The 24,938-nt window shown below is 42.4% G+C and overlaps 4 protein-coding genes across 4 annotated transcripts; all 4 read right to left on the bottom strand.

Annotated features, from left to right (window-relative positions):
* Window positions 1-1,544: 1,544 nt before the first annotated feature.
* On the bottom strand, window positions 1,545-2,281 carry BJ212DRAFT_1474543 (uncharacterized protein; the record flags this gene model as incomplete). The annotated part of the gene is made up of 5 exons (XM_041339106.1): window positions 1,545-1,648; window positions 1,700-1,742; window positions 1,795-1,812; window positions 1,861-1,980; window positions 2,027-2,281. The coding sequence occupies 5 exons, from the start codon at window positions 2,279-2,281 to the stop codon at window positions 1,545-1,547; spliced, it is 540 nt and encodes a 179-aa protein (XP_041200235.1).
* Window positions 2,282-2,597: 316 nt separating this feature from the next.
* BJ212DRAFT_1474542 (uncharacterized protein) lies at window positions 2,598-5,175 on the bottom strand (the record flags this gene model as incomplete). Its single annotated transcript, XM_041339105.1, has 3 exons — window positions 2,598-2,970; window positions 4,934-5,072; window positions 5,124-5,175. The coding sequence occupies 3 exons, from the start codon at window positions 5,173-5,175 to the stop codon at window positions 2,598-2,600; spliced, it is 564 nt and encodes a 187-aa protein (XP_041200234.1).
* A 1,603-nt stretch (window positions 5,176-6,778) lies between these two features.
* Window positions 6,779-7,003, bottom strand: BJ212DRAFT_1258179 (uncharacterized protein; the record flags this gene model as incomplete). Its single annotated transcript, XM_041329921.1, has 1 exon — window positions 6,779-7,003. A coding segment is annotated over one exon (225 nt), but the record flags the coding sequence as incomplete, so codon positions are not given.
* Window positions 7,004-7,346: 343 nt separating this feature from the next.
* On the bottom strand, window positions 7,347-8,344 carry BJ212DRAFT_1474541 (uncharacterized protein; the record flags this gene model as incomplete). Its single annotated transcript, XM_041339104.1, has 3 exons — window positions 7,347-7,799; window positions 7,851-8,141; window positions 8,192-8,344. The coding sequence occupies 3 exons, from the start codon at window positions 8,342-8,344 to the stop codon at window positions 7,347-7,349; spliced, it is 897 nt and encodes a 298-aa protein (XP_041200232.1).
* Between the last annotated feature and the right edge of the window lie 16,594 nt (window positions 8,345-24,938).

Below are 24,938 nucleotides of genomic sequence, written 5' to 3'. Positions count from 1 at the left end.
TCTGGTTTATTAGATTTTTCATGTTACATATATGTGAGGAGGTCCTGGGGGTCAGGCATGACAATGTAACATCACCTTGCATGTACCTTGTTCTTCTTGAGTTTGGGAACTGAACAATTCTGGAACAGTAACAGGTCACTCATTACTCAAGATTATTGTTGGAAATTTCCTAGCAGCATTACATGCTAATGTATATCAAAAGCGCATTACTATCATCTGATCCAGAATGCACAATGCACTCCAGCACTCACCACTCTACATATATTTCATCCAGAATAGCTGGAGAACAAGTATTAGCATATGTTCAATAAGACTGCCAACTCAATTACAGCTATTTGAAAACATGATGATACTAGAAAAACTTAGTGTAAATTTCTGTAAATTTGTTGATACTTCAAATTGCCAGCAATATGCCTTATCACAGCATCAGTGATGACCTCAAGCTTGCAGCTATCTGCTTGTACAGCAGACAACTTCTCTTGTCCAACCTTTTTCTGTGTATTGAAGCAGTATTATGCAACTGGCCATGTATCAAAGCCCAAGAGTCTCTGTTGTGGTCAGCCAACAGCTCTAAACTATAGTGATGTTCTTGGAATCTGAATGATCCAAAAGAGCAGATGAAGAAAATGCTGAAGGATCCGAGATAGGTACAAGGAGGAGACAATAAGAGTGATGGTCCAAGTGCAAGGCCAAATGTGGCCAATAGGCAGTGTCAGGCTGACATTGAGCTGTGCCCTGAAATATATGTCAAGATTTCTACTTATTTTTGTTCCTTATGCACTCACTATAAAGTAAATCACCTCAGTGGTCAGACATCTCAGTTCTTGAGCAGAAACTGAGATGTGAGTAGTATGTTGTTATATATCAGCCTCCACTGATAAAAAGCATAGTGTACCTTGTCTTTATAGTGCTCCCACTCCCACCTTCATCTCATGACACAAGAGATGTCTATCACCTCCTTGAACTTGTCAAACAGAGACCAGGGTGCTCACCTTAGAGCATCAGCAAACCAGAAGTCCTCTGTACAACCCTGGACAGTGCTGGACAGAGTCACAGAGCCCACAGCAAGGGTTCTCTCTGTACAGAGCTGTACAGAGTGTTAGGTACTTAGGACAATACAATACAGCACAATTGGGTAGCCCAGACAGGAATATCACAGAATGCTCACAGAATCACAACAGAAAGTGCATGATAATTAAAACCAAACAAATCATCATTGTGTCATACTACAAATAGGTATCCTATGGAAATACTAAGACATGATCAGTCTAGTTGGAGCTTCAAGCCCCAATCATGGTGCCTGTTTGGATCATTGCAAGTCAGAATTCTGCATGGCCATCAACAAATAATACAAATTAAAAAAGCTTGACCTGTACCCTGCAGCATGAGCCCATTTCTTTCAGGCAGCCCAGCATTTCTTGGCATGATAGTGGTCCTTCTTTACATTATTGTAGCTGATGATTGTAGATTGGTTGATATAACTTGGCCACGAATTTCATTTGCTTGTAGATGCCAGTCTTGTATTCATTGATAGCAGCAGTGAGCTAGTTAGATGAGTGGATGAAAATAGTTACAGTGAGCTTGTGATCATGTACCACAGTTGCTACAAGTGCAACAGCACCCTTGGGAACAGTATTGGTGAATAAGTCTGGAAATGTCTTCATGAGTGTATTCTTGCCCTTGTAAAAATAGGACATACAGAAGATGCCAAGGGCCTCATTTGCAAGGTTATTGGTCCTGCCCTAATACACACATCTGAGTCAGTAAGTGCATGGCTGGTTCTAATCAACTAACCAGTGCATCCACTCCATCCTGTATGAAACTACCATCCTGCAACAATATTTTGACATTATCACATACCTCCTGCTCACAGTCATCCTCATTGTCAATATCATCTGGAAGAATTTCATAATGAGCTAGAACAATTGGACATGCAACCTTTTTCATCTCAGAATGCATAGTAGCACGATTGTCCCATAGCTACATAATTGTTAGCATTGTCAAACAGAGTAAGAACAAAAAATACCAAGACTGCCATATCTGATTTGTGTTCATCCCAGTATCCATTGTCAACACCTATACCTTGAGATCCAAAATTATCAAGTGTTTCTAAGATATATTTGATGACCTTGGTTTGGAGAAAATTGCTGTGCTTTGAGGCTGTGCTAGTGAGTAAACCCAGGTGTGACTTCTTCTTTGCAGCCTCTAGAATGTCCCTCCAAGAAGGAGATAGAAACAAATATTCTGTGTGGTCAGTTTGACCATCTGCATTCTCTTGCATGGTACTACAACCTTCTCTTCTTTGGAAGGTTCAGCCAAATCTTGAGTAGTAGCATGTTGATGTAAATTCTCAAGCTTGTCTGGGTATGGTATATGAGGGCAACAGTTCCTTGTGTGATGATTGTTGAGGACATCTTTGGCATTTCATGGGTTACCAATAGCTCAAGAGTATGTGCAAGTAGCTTTGTCTGTATAAGTTGAGCAGGCAAGTAAGTAGCATGTCAGACACAAACATGGGATATCTCACCATTGCTGCTATCATCTGAGGTATCATGATCCTTATTTGGGTCATAAAGATCAGGTCTGCCACCAACATCCTAGTCCCCCTCTGCACTATCAATGCCATGGTCATAGTCTGCATACACCCCATTCCACTCGTCTGCATCAGAACCATTAGTATCTGCATCAGAACCGTTAGCATCCATGTCATGATCTCTTCCTGAGTCATAGCCCTCATCTCCACATAGAGGAGCCTCAGCATCTGAAACATCCATTTGGGATGGATGAACATAATCAGCATTTGCATCAGAGTCTGGGTCAGTAGGCAGATTGTTGTCACTAGTGGTGGTATGTTGAGGAGGGATGAGTTTGGAAACCAGTTGCATACGACCAGAGTGAGAGCATGGATAATCATGTTTGCACAAATGAGCACCAGTGAAGGTGTGTTCAGGAGGGACAGGTTGGATGCTGCTATAGCACAACTAGTGTCAGAACATAAATCAGAACCTGGATTGTTGTGTTTCTGTAAATGGGCACCAGTGAGGGTGCATTCTGGGGTGTTGGGCTGGGAGGATGTATGAGCAAACCTAGCCAAACCTTGAGTCAACACCACAGGGATGTAAAATAAGTCTGTCCTCCATGACACGCCTTTTATCCCACAGTAAGCTGGAGCTTGAAGGACACTTGGTCTTCTTGTTGCTCACTTTCCCAGATTTTGCATTCTTGTTGCCTGATACCACCTTGATTGGTCTTGCCCTTGGTTTGGGTCTGGGTGCCTCTGGTGCCATAAAATTTACAGGCTGGCTGTTCAGCATGTTCTGAGCAGGGTTTTCCTTCACTGGCTGCTGTTGTTTCATCTGCAAACATTCCATCTTTTGAAGCTGGCCAAGGCATCCACCTTGACCAATGTTACTTCACTTAGAGCGATGTAGGTCTTCTATGGTACTACATATCAGTTTTGTTAGATAGAAATTAGTATACTTACCAAGATCAGCTGCTACTATGGTCTTGCATTTACCCATCAAAAATTGAATGTGAACACAAACACTGTCACAATGTGTTCATTTCACAGGCTAGTAGTGCTACACATTTGAAACTCTGTGAATGGAGTGTGGTGGAACATGGTGCTAGACTATAGTATGTAGGTACAACAAAACAACAGAAGGCAGGGCCTACAAGAACAGGAATAAGTGGTGAAACATATGCATTTACAGAGAGAGCACAAAATTCAAAGGTTAAGTTTCATCCCCCTCACTGAGACCTACACATCTGAATTATCACTTAGCTTAGAGGAAGACTCGGTTCCAGATGTGGCTAGTTCTGAGGAGGAAGTAGTCTCATCACTAGTGTTGGAGATGGATATGTGGCTGATTGAGGGTTCGGCACTCTCTGGATTGTTCACCCAGACATGTCCAGAAGATAAGGCTCTCCTGATTGAGGGCCTGGTACTTACATCTATGGTAGGATTGCCCATACAATGACACTTCATGCCAGAGAATTGGTGATGGTACCAATCACAGTAGTAGAAGTGGGCAGTTTGATAAGCAGCAACTGATATGAAGGACTTATTGAGCTCCCAATTGAATGTGAGCATGCTGGGGTGAGAAGATGCTGGTGATTTACATTGTATTTGATAGTGTCAAGGATGTGGCTCATGGTGGCCTTCACATGATCCATACCATGGTTCAATGCATCAGTGACATCACCCATGTTAATATCCAGAAATAGTGTCTGTAAATATACATCAGCATACTCATATTCTCATTATCAAAACATTAGACTTACTCCATGCACCATAGGATCAGTGGTTATATCAATACACTGATCTCCAGATTTAACTCAAACATAATATTTGACAGACTCAATGTCAATCCACTCATGCCCCAACACTACCACAGGCCTGAATAACTTGTTGGCAGTGTGTGTGGGAGCAAAGGCACTGTAAGTCTACACCAATCCCTCTTTGTGTCTCCTTCCAAGCATCAGAGTCTGCTGTGGGGTGGCAAATTTCTTTTTTTCTTTAACCAAGATCATAAGAATAAGAAGTAGTTCTTTGTGCGATAGAAGCACATCTCCCACTTTTGCCATGATGGCAGGTTAAGACTGAGTGAATCTGGATTCAACCATCCAGAGAAGTTAGGTCTCAGTGGCTATTGTGGTTGTAGGTGTCATGGTTACCTGCATGTCAGGTATGGTGAAAATGTTTTCAGAGTAGATCCAACTGTTGGAAGAGACACAGGTCTTCAAGAGTGTTCAGTTATACCAAATGCTGTGGAGAGCTTGTGAGATGATGAAAGACATCTCACTCATGGTTTGTTCATGGACAGGGTGTGGAAAATACATGATGATAATCATTCTGCAAGGAAAATACAACATCCTATGATGTTAACATATGACAATGTTTATGCAAATAAATACAATTGACATGACATACTTTGTGTGATAGTTTGAAAATGTCAGAGAGTCCATGTGCTCCAAAATGCACACATGATCATCAGGAGAGACATTGACAAAGCATACAGGTTCCACCCAGACCTGCTGAAGAGCATCTATGAGTTGCTTGTAGCACCCAGCTAGCAGCAAACTGTGAGAAACAACTGATCTTAGTGGGCAAGCGCCCTTACCTGGTTCTGCAGTGATGACATTCATGATGCCCAAAACCTGATCATGTTGCATGACTGCAGTATCAGTTTGGGGCTTAGCTGCAACTGTTGGAGTTTCAGTCTCTGCTGCCACTATTGAAGTATTCAATGGTTTGTCTATAGATTTGTAAAATAAGCAATCTATTAGCATACAAGTTACATCCACAGAATGCAGGGTCTCTGTCTTAGGGCCACATCATCTTGATCTGCTAGAGATCCACAATGGCATGGATAAGATGGGCATGCCTGAAGTCGGTTCACTCTTCATATCAGACATGGGAGTTTTGCCTCTGGAGTTGTGAGTATAATAGTATGGTCCTCCAACAAGGTCTCCAAAGACCACAGCCATTATAGATTGTGGTAGGTACAAAGCAACAGATCTGATGTGCAAGCCTACATAGTTCAAAGTTTGGGTGCTATGCCATTGGCTCTCATGATGGGCTGGCCAATGAAAAAAAAGCCATCAATCTGAAATAGTTAATACCCCCTATCTGTCTATCTACCAGTCACATGAAGTGCAAAGAACAGCTCTTTATTCCAGAACTTATTCAAGTAAAACTCTGTGATATGGTTAATACTGCTTTGCATCATCAATCATGGATTGGCTTTTTAACCAAAATGCAGGCTAACGTGGATGGGCACCACAATCTGAGTGATTGGGATAACATTGCCAATTTGGTCATTATTCACTTGTTGGGCACACCTGAGGATATATATACCCATAGATTTGTCAAGAGTCACAACATCTAAATGTTTGACATATGCAAGATATGATTGAGAATATGAAAGTGTCATGATGAGATGAAAAATTAGATGAAGATGAGTAACAAAGTGTCCTGTGTTGATCAAGATCAGTAGCATGACAGTATAGGTATAAAAACATACTGTCTAGGCCACTTTTTGGCCACTTGTGTATGTTGCCTGTACTAACAATAACAGAGTCATATCAGCCATATGGCCAGGAATTTGAGGGCAGTTCAATGTGTAGTGCTTGTGGGGGCTCAAGATGTTCAGGGTTATGAAAAGATTTTGACTGCATCTGTATCTTGCACCATATTTAAATGTGTTCAAAGGGGAGGGGGAAGCCAGGGCATGCACAGTGCCTGCCACCAACAATGAAATGATCAACATCAGTGTCATCCTGGTTGAGATGATTGAAGACTGCAGGATGAAGGTCAGGAAGAGAGAAGTCTTCAGAAGCCTTATCTACTGTCATTTTTGTGAGGGTGGGTGAGATTGTTGAGATGGTAAGCATTGATTGAGGTTGAGAATGTTTGATAGGGACAGGGAGCTTGAGGATGGACACCATTAATGAGGTTGTGTGTGCAAGCAAAGTAGTCCTTGACAAAATGATGAGCAAGACCACTCTCATTGTCTTCATCACTTTCATGACCTTCATGATCCTCCTGTGCACACATCTGCAGTGCAAGGTCAAAGTGCTCCACCTATCGCAACAATCAAGGTGGAGACACACTTGTGTGTCATAGTCATGATTGTTCCCTGCCCTTGATGGCTCCTTCACAACCCTGATGTGTGCATGTTCAGTAGGGTCTGCAGACCACTGCATAACAGCACCATGTGAATAAATACTGGGTATTACCCCCTGCAGCAACTCAAGTTTTGGAATCACCCATGGCTTATCCTTGCCCCTTTTCCCCTAACGAGCACCTAGCATCAACAATGGAATGTTTGAGCCAGTGGAAGGCTTTAAAACAGCAGTCCAACTCTACCACTTGCTTGTCAGTGAAATGCAGGGCTTGAGTGAGGTATCTAAACTCTGTAAGAGCATGAATAGCAGATATGAAGTTGGCAGGGGCAGCACCAGCAATCATGCCAATGATGTAACATTGAACACTGTGATGGTGTCATCCTGTGGCCTGCTTCAAAGTGGAGATCCCTTTCTTAAATGTATGATAACTAGCGCACACCTGGAGCAGTGCAAAATGAAAATCAATTTCTTGTGAGCCAACCACCAATGTGCACCAGAGATGGTTGTGGTCCCAGAACATCTTGTGAAGATGGTGAAGTAGCTCTGGAGTAAGGAAGGAAGAAGGATTGGCGGCAAGCCAATTCCTCCAGAATGGCAAGTCAACACCATTTAGATTATAATGCTTACAAGCCTCAAAGAATGTGACAAGATCAGATGGTGAGATAGATGCGATAATGGATATTGGCAAGGGTGGATAATCCATTATGAGGAGGGTGTCAGATTGGGTCTCCAAAGTCTTTGTGGGTAGCCATAGTGACAGGTGATGAGTTTATCATAGTGCATGCAATGACAAGCTTCTCCAGAGTATCTGCAACATAAGCAACAAGGAGAGTGAAGCAATACCTGCTAAACCCCTGTGGATCACTCATCATAACACCAAGACAGACTGCCTGCCTCAATGGCCCAACAACAAGGTCAATCCAGTGATGGAGTAAGCGGTCTGTGAGAACCCCATGCATGCATTTGTTCCTGTGCATGAACTTTGCAACAGGAAGTAGAGCAAGTAGGATATAGGCATGTAAGGAGCCTTTGGCATGCACACTGGGATCAATGTTAGCAAGACTAACAAGAAGTGGATGTGCATAACAGTTACCAGTGATGTTAGTAACCTTGGTCTTGTCCAAGGAGAGGACTATACCAAGGAGTGATGCATCTTCAGGTAGGTCTTTCTGTGATCCTGTTAGCTATGTGGACCAAAGAATTGAAACATGAGACCTTACCTGAAGGTTCCAAGCATGGTCACCTGTCATAAATCCATGATACACTTGGACAGCATGTTCAGCAGACTTGTAAACTTTGTGAGGGATGAAATCAAAGCTGGTAGCCAACAGTGGGTGGCTGAGAAGTGATTGTAAGCACTCAATTGCGTCCTGATAAAATATTTGGAGGATCTTTGTTGTTGGAAACTTGGTTGTAACTGTTTCATACTTCCATTGAGGGGGTGCTAGGAGCAATTCAGAGCATCCTTGGAGTTCTCTCGAAGACTGAAATGACAATGGCAGTGTTTTGGTCTGAACATACTAGTAAGTTGAGACCAAGTAACTTAGACAGAAGAGCTCACAAATTCAAGCTTAAGATATTCGTCAATATCAACCATGCTAAGATTAGACCAGAGAAGAAACAATGCCATCTCCCAGTCTGGTTTGCTAGCAAAAGGCCAGTATTGGTTTTCCTTCCTCTCCACAGCACACTTATTCTCACTGAACTGGTCCATGAAGGTCTGTCCAATACCCATCTCTTGCCAGCACCATCAAAAACCTCCACTTCTTCACCATAATCTGCTTGTAAACCACCCTCAGGCTCTGCTTCAATGTTTGCATCAAATACATGCTTCAAGTTCACACTAAACTCCGGGTCCAAGGTCAAATCCATATCTTTGTTGAGAGGACTTGGGACTTGTGGCCTTGAGATGCAAACCAGGTTAGTACCATCCCACTTGTAACAGCAGGAAGCAGGCTGATTAAGATGTTGTAGAAAATGTCCCTCATTTTTAAGATGCTTGCTGCAGGATGGGCAACACATATTGAAGACATGAAGTAAGTCACAGTCCAATTCAATTTGGGTTGAATGTCTTATCAGTAATTTCCAGCACAACATGAACCGTAACTACAATGTCAAAGTATCATTCAAGCTATGCATCATCACAATCATCCTGGTCATCTATTTTCTCACCTTTGACATTCAGAGGCCAAAAACCTTCAAGTTATGTGACTCTTTCTGTGGATCTAGGCTCCAATGTTCCAGATGATACATCTGAATACTTGGAAGTACATACAATAAGCAACAAAACTGTTACAATGTTTGCATGATTTTGATTGCTCTGATCATATCATTACAGGGATTGCAGCTATCAAAATATAAATGAGAGCAATATTGTAGCCCTACATCCAGGCTACAATAGTTGTACTACATTGAAAGTGTGAAAACATTTCCTTAAAATAATACATGCAATTTACCACAGGGTATGCATTGCAACAGTTTTATTGCTACTGATTCCAGATATAAATATTGTAAGGTATTAGTAGGTAGTATATCCTCCCTTGGCCTTAATCACTGCCTCAACCCTCCTTGGTATGCTTTCTATGAGATTCTGACATGTGGCTGCATCAATCTGCCCCCATTCCCTCTCTATACACTTCCAAAGTTCTGTTATCCCATTTGGTAGATTGGGGTACTCTGCAAGCCTCCTTTTCAAGAAAAACCACAGATGTTCGATTGGATTGAGGTCAGGGGACTGTGCAGGCCATATCATGACCTCATATCCATGATCCTCAAACTGCTTCTTGGCCTTCCTACTGGTGTGCTTGGGGTCATTGTCTTGCTGAAAGACAATGTCTGCAGGAGACTTGTCATAATAGTTGAGGGATTGTTGGAGTTCATCCTCCAAAATGCTAGTGTAGAGGTCAGCATCCATCTTACCATCAATCTTGCAGGCCAGCCCTACACCCTGCCAAGTCATACAGTCCCACATCATCACTGAACCTCCCCCAAACTTTACTATTCCCTCTACCAGCCTATCACTTAGGCCTTCTCCTGCCCTTTTCCAAGCCCACTTCCTTCCATCTGACCCCAAACAATTGATTTTGGTTTCATCTGACCATATGACTCTTTTCCAGTCATCCACAGTCCAGTGTTGGTGACTAATGGCAAAGTCTAGTCTTGCTTGCCTATGATGCCTGGAGAGAAGAGGGCATTTTTGCTTGACTATAGCTTTCATCCCAGATTTCTTCAAATAATGATGTGTTGTCTGAGAGGATACAGGCTGGTTCTTGATGTCCTGAAGTGCTCTGGTAACTTGAGTGGCATTTTCAGCCTTGCCAATACTGATTAACTGAATAGCATGCCAAACATCAGAGGAGGAAAGGATAGAAGGACGACCACCAGAGGACTTTTGAAGGTCAGGACGAAGTTTAGAGCAAATTCTGCTAATGGTACTGTGGTATATGCCAGTAGCATGTGAGATCTCCCTTGTAGAATGGTTTAAATCAAGGTGAAAGAGGATTTGGTTGGTTTGTTCAGCAGAGAGGGCTTTCATGATGATAAGTGTTGAGAAAGTTCAATGTTTGGTTTTGTTTATATCATGTTGATCCATTTACATGTCACATGACATTGTAAGACATGCTAAATAACATAAGTGGTGTCTATTGGTAGGATTTTGTTATTTAAAAATATCAGCAATAAAACTGTTGTAATGCATACCCTGTGGTAAATTGCATGTATTATTTTAAGGAAATGTTTTCACACTTTCAATGTAGTACAACTATTGTAGCCTGGATGTAGGGCTACAATATTGCTCTCATTTATATTTTGATAGCTGCAATCCCTGTAATGATATGGTCAGAGCAATCAAAATCATGCAAACATTGCAACAGTTTTGTTGCTTACTGTAATATGGTGAGTAATGAGTTTGATTCTAACACTTGCCTTGAACTAGAACTTTCTACAGTACAAACACCATAATTCACAGGTCTGGCAATTTGGCACTCATACTACATTGATGCTGGAGACTTCAGAAGAAGCTGTATACTTGCTTGAGATGGCACGAGCCAATCTCAAAGTTCAACACCTTGAGAAGGACCTTGCTGAATGAGTTCTTCATCAATTTTGCATGTGCAAACACCATCTACTTCTTCAAGTAAAGAAGGCAAAGAGAAAATTTGGAGATGCAGAAGCTAATGTAGGGTGCATGCATGCTCACTTGATGAGGTGTAAGTTTGTCTGCTCAGGGCAGTCACTTTGGTCTCCTTGTCCTGCATCCATCAAATCAGGTAAACAAGATTGTTCTAAAAATCACCATGCAATGGCTGATGAGTATGCACTATTAAGATCTGTGTCTGTTTGACAACAGGTTAGCAGTTATAGGTCTACATCTGTAGATGATTTGTACACACATATTCACATTTGTACATTTTCTACATGTATTACTGTCTTCTCTTCACCACTCTTTTGGTCCACTGTGTCATGATACTGTGTTGTTGTGTATTAATATCCACATGCATGCACATCATTGTGCTGCATTGTCACTTTCTCAAGCTAAGTCAAACTTCTCAATATATTTGAAAGCCACTGCATCCCCTGCATTCCATACAAACTGTTTGTCATGGACAGTGAATTGAAGACAGTTTCTTCTGTGACCCACATATGCAACAATGTATAATATTAAGGTTTGACACTAATGTAAACCATGCTCAACCTCTGGACTGATCCCTTTGCTCACAGTCAATTGTGCACAGCATTGTTAAAAGTGAGAACACAAAGATACACTGTTTATTTGCAGAGACAATGCCAATATAGTATTTCCTGAGTTACTACTGTAAACACAATATATTGTTATAGAGCTGACTGAAGGGGAGTCCTTGTATGTTGTAGCCTGAGTGTCAAAGTTCTCAGGCTTGATTCAAGTTGAATGAATATTGAGCTGTTGAACATATTCTCTGAGTGTCACTGGCAGTAGTACTCATTATATGAATAAAGACAAGCAGGCATTGATTTATTTGTGAATTTATATCACCAAGCAGTATGACCCTTTGCACTGTGCGAGACTATGTCACACTATAGCCCTGTGTGCTCTGTGCACTGTACTGCTGTGGGGCTGTGCCAGTTGTGTCACTGTGGGAATCTTGTATCCAAAATGGGTGGTTTGCTGATGTATGTTGTCACCTTGTCATGTATGAATACACCAGGTTCACTAGGTGCCACAAGATGATGCCAGGCTGGTGAGACACCATGCATGAGCTTTGATGGTTTGGGTTTTATGTAAGGTTGTAACAAGACAGGTGAATCATTCAAGAACTTGTGGATCATGTATAGCCAGGAAGAGCTTGTAAGAACTGGCCAGAATGCAAGAGATTTCAGACCTGTTCAGGCCTTGATTGTCATGCAATGGTTCCCAATCATGTATTGACTTAGAAAACATATATTGCAATTCATTTAAAATTCATTGATCAAGCAACTTGTAATGATACAAAAACATGAGAAGTGCAGACAACATCAAGAACAATGTGACAAGATGAAAAAAAAACTTGAAAGTCAAGGATCAACAGAGTCATTTGCTGCCACATTTGCCTCAACCACAACAGCTGCTAGGACCACAGTCACAACTACAACCACAACCACAAGTGAGTGACATAATGGGAGATGTGGGTGAAGGAGTCAATAGGGAGCACTCTCTTTCAATGTCTGGAAAGAAACAATTGTATTAATCTAAATATGTTTGTGGAAAACCTTTATCCTTTGCAGCACACCACCTAGCATATATACCAAAAGTAAGTTCAATCATTGTTCATCTGCTGCAATCTTTCCTGTAACCTAATTCATTGTATTTTTTTAAGCTCACTGATGCCATTCATGACTGCTATTGTCAAGTGTTTGGCAAGGTTATGACAGTGGATATATTGACTTACTGCCATCAGGAACTGATGCAAGCCATCTGGCTTCTTCCAATGGACAACAACTTCATCCATGCCTATGAATTTGGTGTCATTATTGAATGCCTTGACAGGATAAGTTGACATGTCTTTCCACACTTTTTTCATACTCAGCTGACTACCCACAGAGGTACATGAAAGCCACTGGACTTCCCATTCATACTAATGCAGAGATACTAGGACTCTTCTATCCTACATCAAATTTCTCACTCAGTGCCCATGTCCTTGGTGTTTGATTCAAAAGGACAAGATCAGGGAGCTAGGTACAAAGGCTGACAGGTGTTAGCATGAAAATTATCAACATGAAGACAGTGGTGGCTTGCAAGGCAGGATTAGAATGGTTTATTATAGAGACTCATGCCTCTGGATGCCCACAGGGCCCTGTATTGTGATCTATCTGCATACAGTTCACAGCATGAACTTGTGGCATCATTCCCTATATCATTCAAAGATGGCTCTCACTCTGGGAGAAGAGAAAGGCCACTAACTCTCTATGTGTTGGTCAAAGTGCACCAAGTGATATGTTTGACCCTTAAGAGAAGCAAAGAAAGCAAGGATCCACTGGGTGACACCAGATCAACTCTGCTGAAGTGTGATGGAAGCATGTGCAAGAATATGGAGCCCATAGGTGCACAAAGCATGGGAATAAAGCACAAGCTGTGTGCAAATGTATATGAAACTGGTAGATGGTGTGAAAATATGAACTGTGACTGCTGAGTGGTGACTGATGATGATAGACTTGCTGCTGAGGACTGGGGCAATGACTGATGGATGCTAACTCAGAGTAGCATTAGCAGCCTCCCTAGTTAAAATATGATACACAAGACATCTTTTACCATATGGTATGAGCTTAAAAGGGTGATGTAATTTGATATTTTATTTGGAATGGCAATTTTGATAAATCTAGCAGTAGTATTCCTGCTTAGACTAGTTTTAGTAGAATTCTGCCTGGTAGACAGATGAGAGGAGCTGAGAATGAGAACAGGGGCTATTTCAGCTATGGGAGGGAGTTGTAGCATGGTGGGGGAAGATTACTAATGGGTAATGCTAGGAATTGATAAAGAGTGTGTTCATAAGAGTGATAGAAGTGATTAGAACAACAGAAGGAAACACCAAGTACCAGAATTATAGAGAATGTATTGGTCAAATTCAAAGTCAAAAAGGTGTCCTATTGAGTCACCAAATTAAAATGTCCATATCTTCACATGATGACATCAGATTCCCACATTATGTTAAACAAAGACAAAGTGAAGAAGCAGAGCATTCTGACACCTCCCTATAGCTTAGTCATATTTCCACACCCTGACTCACAATGAAGCAATTACATAAAAACCCACAAACATTGGGACACTTTTTTGGGCCACTGTATATCTTCTTCATTTCTGCACCTTACTTGTGTTGGCTCCACATTGTGGGAATGTGCTTAGTTGGCTTTTACATGTTGGCACTTCGCATTTTTATCACTTAGTTAGTTACCACTTAGTTCCCAGTTAGCATCCCTTAGCATCCCTTAGCATAGTTCATGCATTATGAGCCATAGTCAGTAGCTATTGGCAATCACGCTCTATCATCATGACATTTATCATTCTCACGCCCATCAGTATCAGCCACCATCTTCCCCTAGTCTTCACTACATTCCTAGCTCTTTGTGCACTTTTACCTATTAGCACACAACTTTCCCATGCTTCACGCACCCTACCACTAGTTGCATGTGCCTTTGCCTTTGTGTGCATGACTTTCCCATGCTTCACATGACCTGTGGATGTATTGCACTTGCTTCCCCTTGGGTTGAATGCACTTGCCTTTGCAAAGTATAGCAGCCTAGGCAGAGCTGAGACAACAACACATATACTCTGACTTGGTATCCCTTGCAGTGCCATAGCTGAGTAATTGATCCTTCACTGTGACTGGTTATATGTCAAGGGTGTGAACATCACAAGCATCTTTGTGAAAAGAATACTGGGTCCAAATTCACTTACTGCCTTAATGGTACACATCTATCTTTACTTGAACATTTTGCTGGATGCTGACTATATCAACAGAATGCTTTTTCTACATGTCTTAGGTGTTTTGGTTTTAATTTTTATTTGCTCTTTGTCCTGGATTTGCTTTATGAATTTGAATTTGGTGTCTGGAAGGCTGTCTTCACACATCTCCTTTGCATTCTGTATACCTATGGTCATGATTGCATAGGAAGATTGAACAAGAGGTAGGCAACATGTCTTACATGTGCTGATTTGCTTATTTCAAACTATTATCTAGGTATTGACAAGTTCTGACATTTGGACAAGGTACAATCTGGTGATTCAGTTCCAATGCATCAGCAATGAAATGACTTGCTGCTGGGGATTTTGAGGACTTACTCCAAGTAAACTGGCTGATGTGAAGCCAACAGTAACTATATAACTATTTGTTTAGTGTGTGTTACCAGTTTTTGAGGGGCTACTTCCATTGCCATGGAATGAAATGCTACTTGACCTTCTCTTTGAGCTTGCCACATGGCATGGACTTGCAAAGTTTCATATGCACATGGATACAATTCTTGCATTTCTCAACACCTTAACAACATGTCTTGGAAAATATCTCTAACAATTTATGTCAGGAGCTGTAAAAGAGTTCACAACCCATGACCTTCCTAGTGAGGAAGCTGCCCATGGGCATCACAAGGCCTGAGCAGCTGCAAAAGGTGGTAATATAATGTCCTCAAGAGCTAGTATGTCCAGCAGAGCAAAAACCTGATATTTTAACTTTCAGACATATAAACTCCATGCACTCAGTGACCATGTCTCCACAATTAGGTGCTTTGGTACTACTGATAACAATTCCACTCAACTTGTATGTACACACTCTGAATGCCAACAGTTCCTAATATATTTTACCAGGGCAAGCTTGAACACTGTCACATGAAACATTTCTATCCATGGGTCAGTAAGGCAAAGTTCACATCCAGAATTGCAAAACAACAGTGCCAAGAGAGAATTTTGTTTTAACTGGCAGAACATGAGCTGCCTGCAAATTCAAAGAAGGCTAAGGCCAAGGCCACTGGCATGATCCAACATCACACTACAGCTCAATCAAATGACCTTCCTAGTGTTACTTTTGAAGAGTCAGAGCCATTGGCATTCTCTGATCCAAAAGCACACTATCACATTACCACAAGCACAAGGTACTTTTTAAATGTATCTCAATAGCTTGGGAGGAATGTGAATGATCCTGTGTTAGAGGTATTCACTGATCTAACTTTTATATATTACCTTCTGATGTCATTCATTCACAGGACTTTCTTCCTCACCTTAAAGATCATCTCCTCACTCACATTCTTGGACATGAGTATGACAGTGATGAAACAGAATTTACTTCAAAGGAATAAGCCCAGGTGCTCTTCATAAATGATTGCATTTTCTGCCACAAGGTACTTCAGATAAACTACACTGCATACAGTGGCTCAAAAAACTGTCCGCATGTTTTGACATTTTTTACTATCTATGATATTGTGTGAGAACAAACAAATGCCTCAAGGACATGGTTATACCACATTGTAGTATGGCTTCAGGGCTTTCATTTGAGCCCTACACCGTGGGAATCGGTGGAGATATGGTGGAGATACAAGGCTCACAAAATGGTGACTCATGCAGACAGTTTTTTGACTCAAGTATTTTACAATAATAACCAGGTATTCTAGTATTTTGTATGACCTCCCTTGGCTTTAATTACTGCCTCTATCCTTCTAGGCATACTCTCAATTAATTTCTGGCAATCCTCAGCTATGATCTTCCCCCATTCCACTGCTACTCTCTCCCAATGCTCCCATACTCCTTTAGGGGGGTTTTCATAGGCTTGAAGCTTTTTCTTGAGTGTTCCCCAGAGATGTTCAATGACATTGACATCAGGAGACTGTGCTGGCCAGTCAAGAACATTGATGTTATGTTCTTCAAACCATTTCTTAGCTCTTCTGGATATGTGCTTGGGATCATTATCCTGTTGGAAAATGATATCTTCTTTATCAATCCCTGATTCTGCCAAGCTAGGCAGCAAGTGGTCATTTAAAATGTCCACATACTGCTCAGCATTCATCTTCCCCTCAACCTCAGCAAGCATTCCCACACCATTCCATCCCATACAGCCCCATACCATTAAAGAACCTCCTCCAAACTTGACAGTCCCATTAACCTCTCTGTCTGTTAGGCCATCTTCCTTCTTTTTCCATACATATACCTCCATCTACCATCTATGATTGTCTCATCTGACCATATAACATGCTTCCAGTCCTCTACAGTCCAGTGTTGATGAGCTAAGGCAAAGGCTAGTCTTCTCTGCCTATGTTTGATGGAGAGAAGAGGCTTTTTCTTCTTTGTTACTGCCTTGAGATGAGCTGCCTTGAGAACATTCCTCACAGTTTGTGAAGAGACAGGGGTAGTGATGGTGGAATTTATATAATGGGTGGCTTGGACAGCATTATCAGCCTTTCCTGTAGTGATATGTTGGATAATAGCCCTTTTGTCAGTAGAGGTAAGCTTGGATGGACGTCCTCCACAAGAGTTTTCCTTGTCTGGGTGGCTTTCTTTGATAAACTTGGCCACAGTGGACTTGCATACTCCAGTTCTAGAGGAAATTTGGCAAGCAGAGAGGCCAGCATAAGACAGAGAGAGGATATTATCTCTTTAAGCAGAGGAGATGGCTTTCATGGTAATTATGACTATGATACATGAGATATTCTGGTTTATATAGTTAGATATAGTCATAAAATAACATAATGACACCACTTCATAATTTATATAATAGTGGCATGATTTTTGTGGTGTCATAAATAATGGTTTATATAGTTTTAATATATACTCAAAAAACTGTCCACATGAGTCATCATTTTATAAGCCTTATGTCTCCACCATATCTCCACCGATTCCCACGGTGTAGGGCTCAAATGAAAGCCCTGAAGCCATACTACAATGTGGTATAACCATGTCCTTGAGGCATTTGTTTGTTCTCACACAATATCATAGATAGTAAAAAATGTCAAAACATGTGGACAGTTTTTTGAGCCACTGTAAGTCTAGTGGTGGCAACATGCAGCTTGTGATGTAATACACAGTAATAAAGGAGAAATGAATAGGGATGTACATAGTTGTAACAGCTGGCAGCTGGCCGCCCATGTGCACATCTGAGTCATAGAAGTTGGTGTCTGGAAAATGATTGTTGGAAAAGGACATGGCTGGCAGATGACTGCCCATGTGTCCATGATGTAAGTTGGCATCTAAGAATTGGTCATTGGAAAAGGATGCTGATGGCTCGAGCTGATTGTTGGGGGTGGTGGGCTGTCGCCAACCTGGGGCATTGAGGAAGTTGGGATGTGGAAACTGGTCACTGTTGAAGGAGGGAGCTGGTGGTTGATTGGCTGCAGAGCCAATCACGGTGGGATAAGGACCTGGACTTGGGCTTGCGTGCACTGCAGCATTGAGGGAGTGGGAAGGCTGCTCACCAGAGTGCATTGTGTCAAACTGACAGTGGCAGTAGATCAACCTGCATAATGTTAGTCCTAGGGTAAGTTTTATTGCTGCCATTGTAACTCAATGGGACTCTAGTTAGATATGACTGTGATAGGAAATGATTCTAGGAAGCAAACAATGAGGCATGAGCGCTATGTCAGATCTTCCTATTTTGGTTTCAGCGACAGTAACAGGTCAAAGAAGATTCAATTGACCTTCAACCAACCTTATTTTACCTACCTCTGAATGGGAGGTGTGGGATTTGGGGGTGCAACTTGATAAATGTTTACATACTTAGATAGTGTTGCTGCAAGGCAAACTGAATCAAATCAAACACAAGGCTGTGATAATTCTGGCAGCCTGTGGTACTGGTACTACTGTGGGTTTTCGCATCTAGCCCGGGCACATCCAAGCCATCATGATTTCATTTCGCATTCCCCTTCTGGGTCCCACTGACGATTGACAAGAGAGTCATAAGATCTGATTTAGAAAAGCCCCTGTAAATCAGAGACAATGGAAATGATAGTAGTGACTTACTATACAGTGGCTCAAAAAACTGTCCGCATGTTTTGACATATTTCACTATCTATGATATTGTGTGAGAATGAACAAATGCCTCAAGGACATGCTTATGCCACATTGTAGTATGGCTTCAGGGCTTTCATTTGAGCCCTACACCGTGGGAATCGGTGGAGATATGGTGGAGACATAAGGCTTACAAAATCATGACTCATGCGGACAGTTTTTTGAGCACATATTAAAACTATATAAATCATCATTTATGACACCATAACAATCATGCCACCATTAAATAAATTATAAAGTGGTGTCATTATGTCATTTTAAAACCATATCTAACTATACAAACCAAAAATTTCCATATGTCATGGTTATATTCACCATGAAAGCCACCCCCCCTGCTCAAAGGGATAATATCCTCTCTCTTTCCTATTCTGGCCTCCCTGCTTGTCAAATTTCCTCTAGAACTGGAGTATGCAAGTCCACTGTGGCCAAGTTCATCAAAGCAAGTCACACAGACAAGGAAAACTTCTGTGAAGGGCATCCATCCAAGCTCACCTCTACTGATAGGAGGGCTATTATTCAACATATCACTACAGGAAAGGCTGATAATGCTGTCCAGGTCACCTATTACATCAATTCCACCATCACATTCCCTGTCTCTTCACACACTGTGAGAAACATTCTCAAGACAGCTCATCTCAGGTCAGTAACAAGGAAGAAAAGGCTCTCCTCTCTATCACACATATGCAGAGAGGACTAGCACCCTTCTTTTTTCACATATATACCTTGCCATCTGACCCAATCCTATTTATTGTGGTCTTATATGATCATATAACATGCTTCCAGTCCATGTAATCCAATTCTGATGGGCTAAGGCAAAGGTTAGTCATCTCTGTTTATGTGTGATAGAGAGGAGAGCCTTTTCTTCCTTGTTACTGACCTGAGATGAGCTGTCTTGAGAATGTTTCTCACAGTGTGTGAAGAGACAGGGAATGTGATGGTGGAATTGATGTAATAGGTGACCTGGACAGCATTATCAGCCTTTCCTGTAGTGATATGTTGAATAATAGCCCTCCTATCAGTAGAGGTGAGCTTGGATGGATGCCCTTCACAGAAGTTTTCCTTGTCTGTGTGACTTGCTTTGATGAACTTGGCCACAGTGGACTTGCATACTCCAGTTCTAGAGGAAATTTGACAAGCAGGGAGGCCAGAATAGGAAAGAGAGAGGATATTATCCCTTTGAGCAGGGGGGGTGGCTTTCATGGTGAATATAACCATGACATATGGAAATTTTTGGTTTGTATAGTTAGATATGGTTTTAAAATGACATAATGACACCACTTTATAATTTATTTAATGGTGGCATGATTGTTATGGTGTCATAAATGATGATTTATATAGTTTTAATATGTGCTCAAAAAACTGTCCGCATGAGTCATGATTTTGTAAGCCTTATGTCTCCACCATATCTCCACCGATTCCCACGGTGTAGGGCTCAAATGAAAGCCCTGAAGCCATACTACAATGTGGCATAAGCATGTCCTTGAGGCATTTGTTCATTCTCACACAATATCATAGATAGTGAAATATGTCAAAACATGCGGACAGTTTTTTGAGCCACTGTACAGTGCTCCATGTGTGTCACAGTGTATGAGAGTGACTCAGATCATCACAGCAGAAAAAATTTCAACCTAAGTATACTTCTGAGTCAAAACTGTATCATCATGATAGGCAGCATGATAGCAATCTGATTATGTAATATTCTCAATGGTTCCTGAGTTACATCTGTAGCGTAGTCAGCCAATAAAAATTGTTTATCGTTTATGTACAATTCTGACCATCATCATTATAATATTGATATCGGCATCCTTGTCATGTGTCACCAAATGATGTAAATGTAGTTGTGTTTTGCATTTGCACTTCTGACTTGGAGTTCACTTGATTTCATCATCTTGACTATCCAAGTCAGTTTGGCCCCCAAGTCCCCATGGCCTGCACCAAGCAAACACCTTTGAAATCCAACAGTGGGATTGCTCCTTGCAAGAAATCTGGAATGAAGTTGACTCTGGAAAAGGACAACCCACTTCAAGTTATAAAGGCCCCAGTCCATGTCCAGGCCCAGGCTGTTGAAATAGTATGCTCTCAGTTGGATGCCCTTCCAAGACTAGCATGGAAAAATCTTGTGAGTGATACTTAATCCAACCAAAGACCAGGCATCTACTGATGTTTTCTACAGTTCTGTATGCTCTGTCAAGACAGGGTGGGTGAAGACTATTGTATTTTTGAGTGCAATGAGCCTGGGTGTCCACATGTTATGTGCACTCAGTGCATTGTCATTCTGAGTAGCTTCTCCCAAGAAGTGATGCAGCTGGATGTGCAATTCCGCTGTATCCACTGCCACATGGCTTTGGACAAAAAGTCAGGTGAAGTCACATCATACTATGTAAGTTTAGTTGTACCAATCATTACTCTTTCCCTTAATCATGATTGTTTAGGGTTTTTTAAAGCATGCAAAACCTGTTTTACCCTCGTTCCTCCATGTCATGGGACAGTTGGAAGTGTCCAAATGCTCCCAGATATCCACAATGCCCATCCTCATCATGCACTTCAAGTGTTACAGTGCCCCACTCTTTTTCTCATCATCACTGTGGACTCCTATATGGCTGTACTTTTGACACTTCCTTTTCACTGTGCTGTTGTTACAACGAGTGGTTACCCCCCTATCATTTTCTTCATACTCATGTGTATTATGTCATGACCGCACCAGGTGTGCCATCACTAGACTAGTGTCCGCCTATATTTGTATTACAGCACGACCGCTGCATGCCGTCACTAGCTGACTCATCCTTATCTCTGACTCATCTTTATCTCTGACTCGGTCCTTATCTCTGACTCGGTCCTTATCTCTGACTCGGTTCTTATCTCTGACTCGATCCTTATCTCTGACTCATCTTGATGACGAATACGCACCTGCCCTAAAGCAGGCTACAACTATATAAACTAGGTCTTATACTTAGGTAGACTTCACTTTAATCTACTAGGTTTTACCTGAACTATCCTTCGCTTAAGACCCCCAATCTTAAGTCGTCCGATAACCGATATTCAAGTTGAAGACACTCTCTTCGACCTGTCTTAAGAACCTTACATTTGTAAGGATACGATCCGGCTTTAGGCGTACTCTTATTGAGTACCTATCGCCGCGCCCATCCTAGTCGACCTACGGTTCGCCGTAACAAAAGATTAAAGTCCCCACCGACCCTCTCATCAGAAGAGGTTATACAGAAATCCAGAAAGAACTCAGTGAGAGAACGAAGAACGTTCCCCTGAACCAAGAAGGCATTACTTGACCAGACGCTCAGGATGTCCGCCGTCACCCCAGAATTGAAAGCCGGAGCCCCATCCACTTACGATGGGAGCCCTCATCAGGCGCTACGTTGGTTGTATGCAATAAAAGCGTACTTCGCGCTTAATGCTATGATCTACAACACCGACGAGAAGAAGGTCATTACCGCTCTCGCGTATATGACAGAAGACAGTGCTATGGGTTGGGCTCTCACCTTCTACACTGAAGTCGATAACTCCGCCGCCAAATCCTATGGAACCTTCGCGAACTTTGAAACTAAGTTCAAAGAAGCCTTCGTACCAGCCGACGCTGTCGGTACCGCCATGAACAAACTTAGGATGCTGAAACAAACGGGCAATATCACGTCTTACATCGCCAGCTTCAAGACCCTCGCTGCACAAGCTGGTGTTAAGCAAGACGCCGTCTTAATCACGTTCCTCAATGATGGATTGAAGAAGGGAATCGTTAATTCCGTCTACCAGATGGAAACTATCCCTACAGACTTCGACAAGTACATCGCTGCAGTTGTAAGACTTGATAGCAACTACCAGAGGGGTGTCGCATTTAGATCCAACCATCGAATCACCACCAAACCCTCAGGACAGCGCTATGTACCTAGACCCTCCATTGACCGACACGATCCAAACGCTATGGAGGTAGACCGGCTCACCGAAGCCGAAAGAAGTGACCATATGAAGAAGGGACTATGCTTCACCTGTCATCAGAAAGGCCATCTCACTAGAGCATGCCCGCAGAAGAAGAAGATCCCAGTTCGAAGGGAGGAAATGAACGATAGTGACCTAGACGATGAAGATACAATGGTCCGTTGCCTCGCCGAGGATTTTTAATGTGGAAGACTGGATCGACATCAGTATCTTCCGATGTACCCATCAGACTTGTACAAAGTATTGGAATAAGAAAGGAACTTCGTGTCCCCATTTCTCTCATCTCCAAAACCCGTCTGAAAACCATTGAAACAACAGCTGTTGTAGACTCCAGCGCTGCTGGAACCTTTATTTCCGAAGAGTTCGTCAAAACTCACGGAATCCGAACACATAAACTCTCGAAACCATTCCGGGTCACTACTGCAGATGGAAGTTATGCGAGAGGAGGCACCATTACCAGGTATTGCGTCCTCATCGTTAAGATAGACAACCGGTCTATGATCAGAAAATTTAACATTACGCGGCTCAGCCGACATGATCAGATTTTACTGGGAATCCCCTGGCTACGCGCTATGGACCCGGTAATCAGATGGAAAGCGGAAACGCTGGAACTCTCCAGGACAGAGAAGAGTGACCAGATCGAAGAAGAGGTTGACAGAGAATGAAAGAAGAATGGGTTGCCTCCCCTCTTCCATAAAGAAGTAGAAGAAAAGGAACCGATTCCAGTCATAGTGCTGCCTAAGGCGCCTCCTAGGAAGGTGACCAAAGAACCACCGCGCGCCATGATCAAAGAGATAATCGACGAAGAAGCGGTCCCATTGGCAATGCCTAAACTGGACCCTATACCGGATGATGACGACGACTCCTTTGATACAAAGAACAACGTATGGATGACCGACTACGCACCACCTGTGCGGGAAGTCTCCACCTATCACCTGGAAGATGACGAGTTCTTAGTCGAGTACCCTGCCGATGCCACCAAACTCCGGGTGATCACTAATGTCTCGCTGGACACCCTGCTAACGAAAGACGGGACTAGTGCTGCGGAACAAACCAAGACTACACCCCTGCCGCGACCTGCTGAATATATTAAGACCAGCAACAAAGCCCAGCAATTTGCGTTAGCTGCCGGACTCGAGCAGAAGAAGAAGTCATTCGAAGAACTTGTCCCTTCCTACCTTCACGACTTCACCGACATCTTTGCAAAAGATGGTCTGAATCAGTTACCACCAGAACGACCCGGTATAGATCACCGAATAGACACCAAGCCAGGGTTTATTCCGAAGACGTCCAAAGTATATCCATTATCCGAGAAGGAACAGGTGGCAGTCAAAGTGTTCATTGATGAAAATGTTCAGAAGGGATTTATCTCCGAATCAAAGTCGCCACAGGCTAGTGGCTTCTTTTTCGTAGGAAAAAAGAGTGGAGATCTTCGCCCTTGCCAAGACTACCGGTATATCAACGAATGGACCATCAAGAACGCCTATCCACTCCCATTACCGCTCTCCCTGGTCGCTTGGTTACATGATGCCAAATATTTTACGAAGATGGATGTTCGGTCCGGATACAATAATATCCGTATTCATCCGGACGACCGATGGAAAGCTGCCTTCACTACGGAATACGGGCTCTTCGAGCCAAATGTTATGTTCTTCAGCCTTTGCAATTCCCTGGCTACATTCCAAGCATACATGAATAAAACGTTCCAGCAAGAGATTAATGAGGGATGGCTCATTATATATATGGACGACATCCTGATATTTTCCAACGACTTCACTTCCCATCAAAAACGTACCCGACGCATCCTTGAAAGAATTCGGCAAGAGAGGCTCTTCCTTAAACTGGAGAAATGTACCTTCGATGCTCAAGAAGTAGAGTACCTTGGAATGGTTATCCGCCCTGGATGCGTAGCGATGGACGATGCTAAAACCACTGGTATTCGGGAATGGCCTATCCCTACCACCGTAAAAGAAGTTCGGTCATTCTTAGGTTTCTGCAACTTCTACCGAAACTTCATTTCCCATTATTCCGACATCGCTAGACCGTTGATTGATCTCACCAAGAAAGACGTTAAGTTCCTTTGGACAGAACAATGCACATCCGCTTTTACCGAACTAAAGGAACACTTTATGAAGCAGCCAGTCCTTCGGAACCCAGATCCTTCTAGACAGTTTGCCATTGCCACCGACGCATCTCTCGTCGCCACAGGAGCAGTCCTGCTCCAGACCGATGATAATGGCGTCTATCATCTGTGTGCATACCTGTCCCAAACACTGAACCCCGCAGAACGAAACTATCAGATCTTTGATCATGAACTTCTTGCGGTTATTCGTGCTCTGACCGAATGGCGTCATTACTTGGAAGGAAA

The sequence above is a fragment of the Suillus subaureus genome (assembly GCF_016647635.1).
Source record: "Suillus subaureus strain MN1 chromosome Unknown BJ212scaffold_1, whole genome shotgun sequence".
NCBI classification, from domain to species: Eukaryota; Fungi; Basidiomycota; class Agaricomycetes; order Boletales; family Suillaceae; genus Suillus; species Suillus subaureus.
This window is presented reverse-complemented; position numbering and strand designations above follow the sequence as displayed.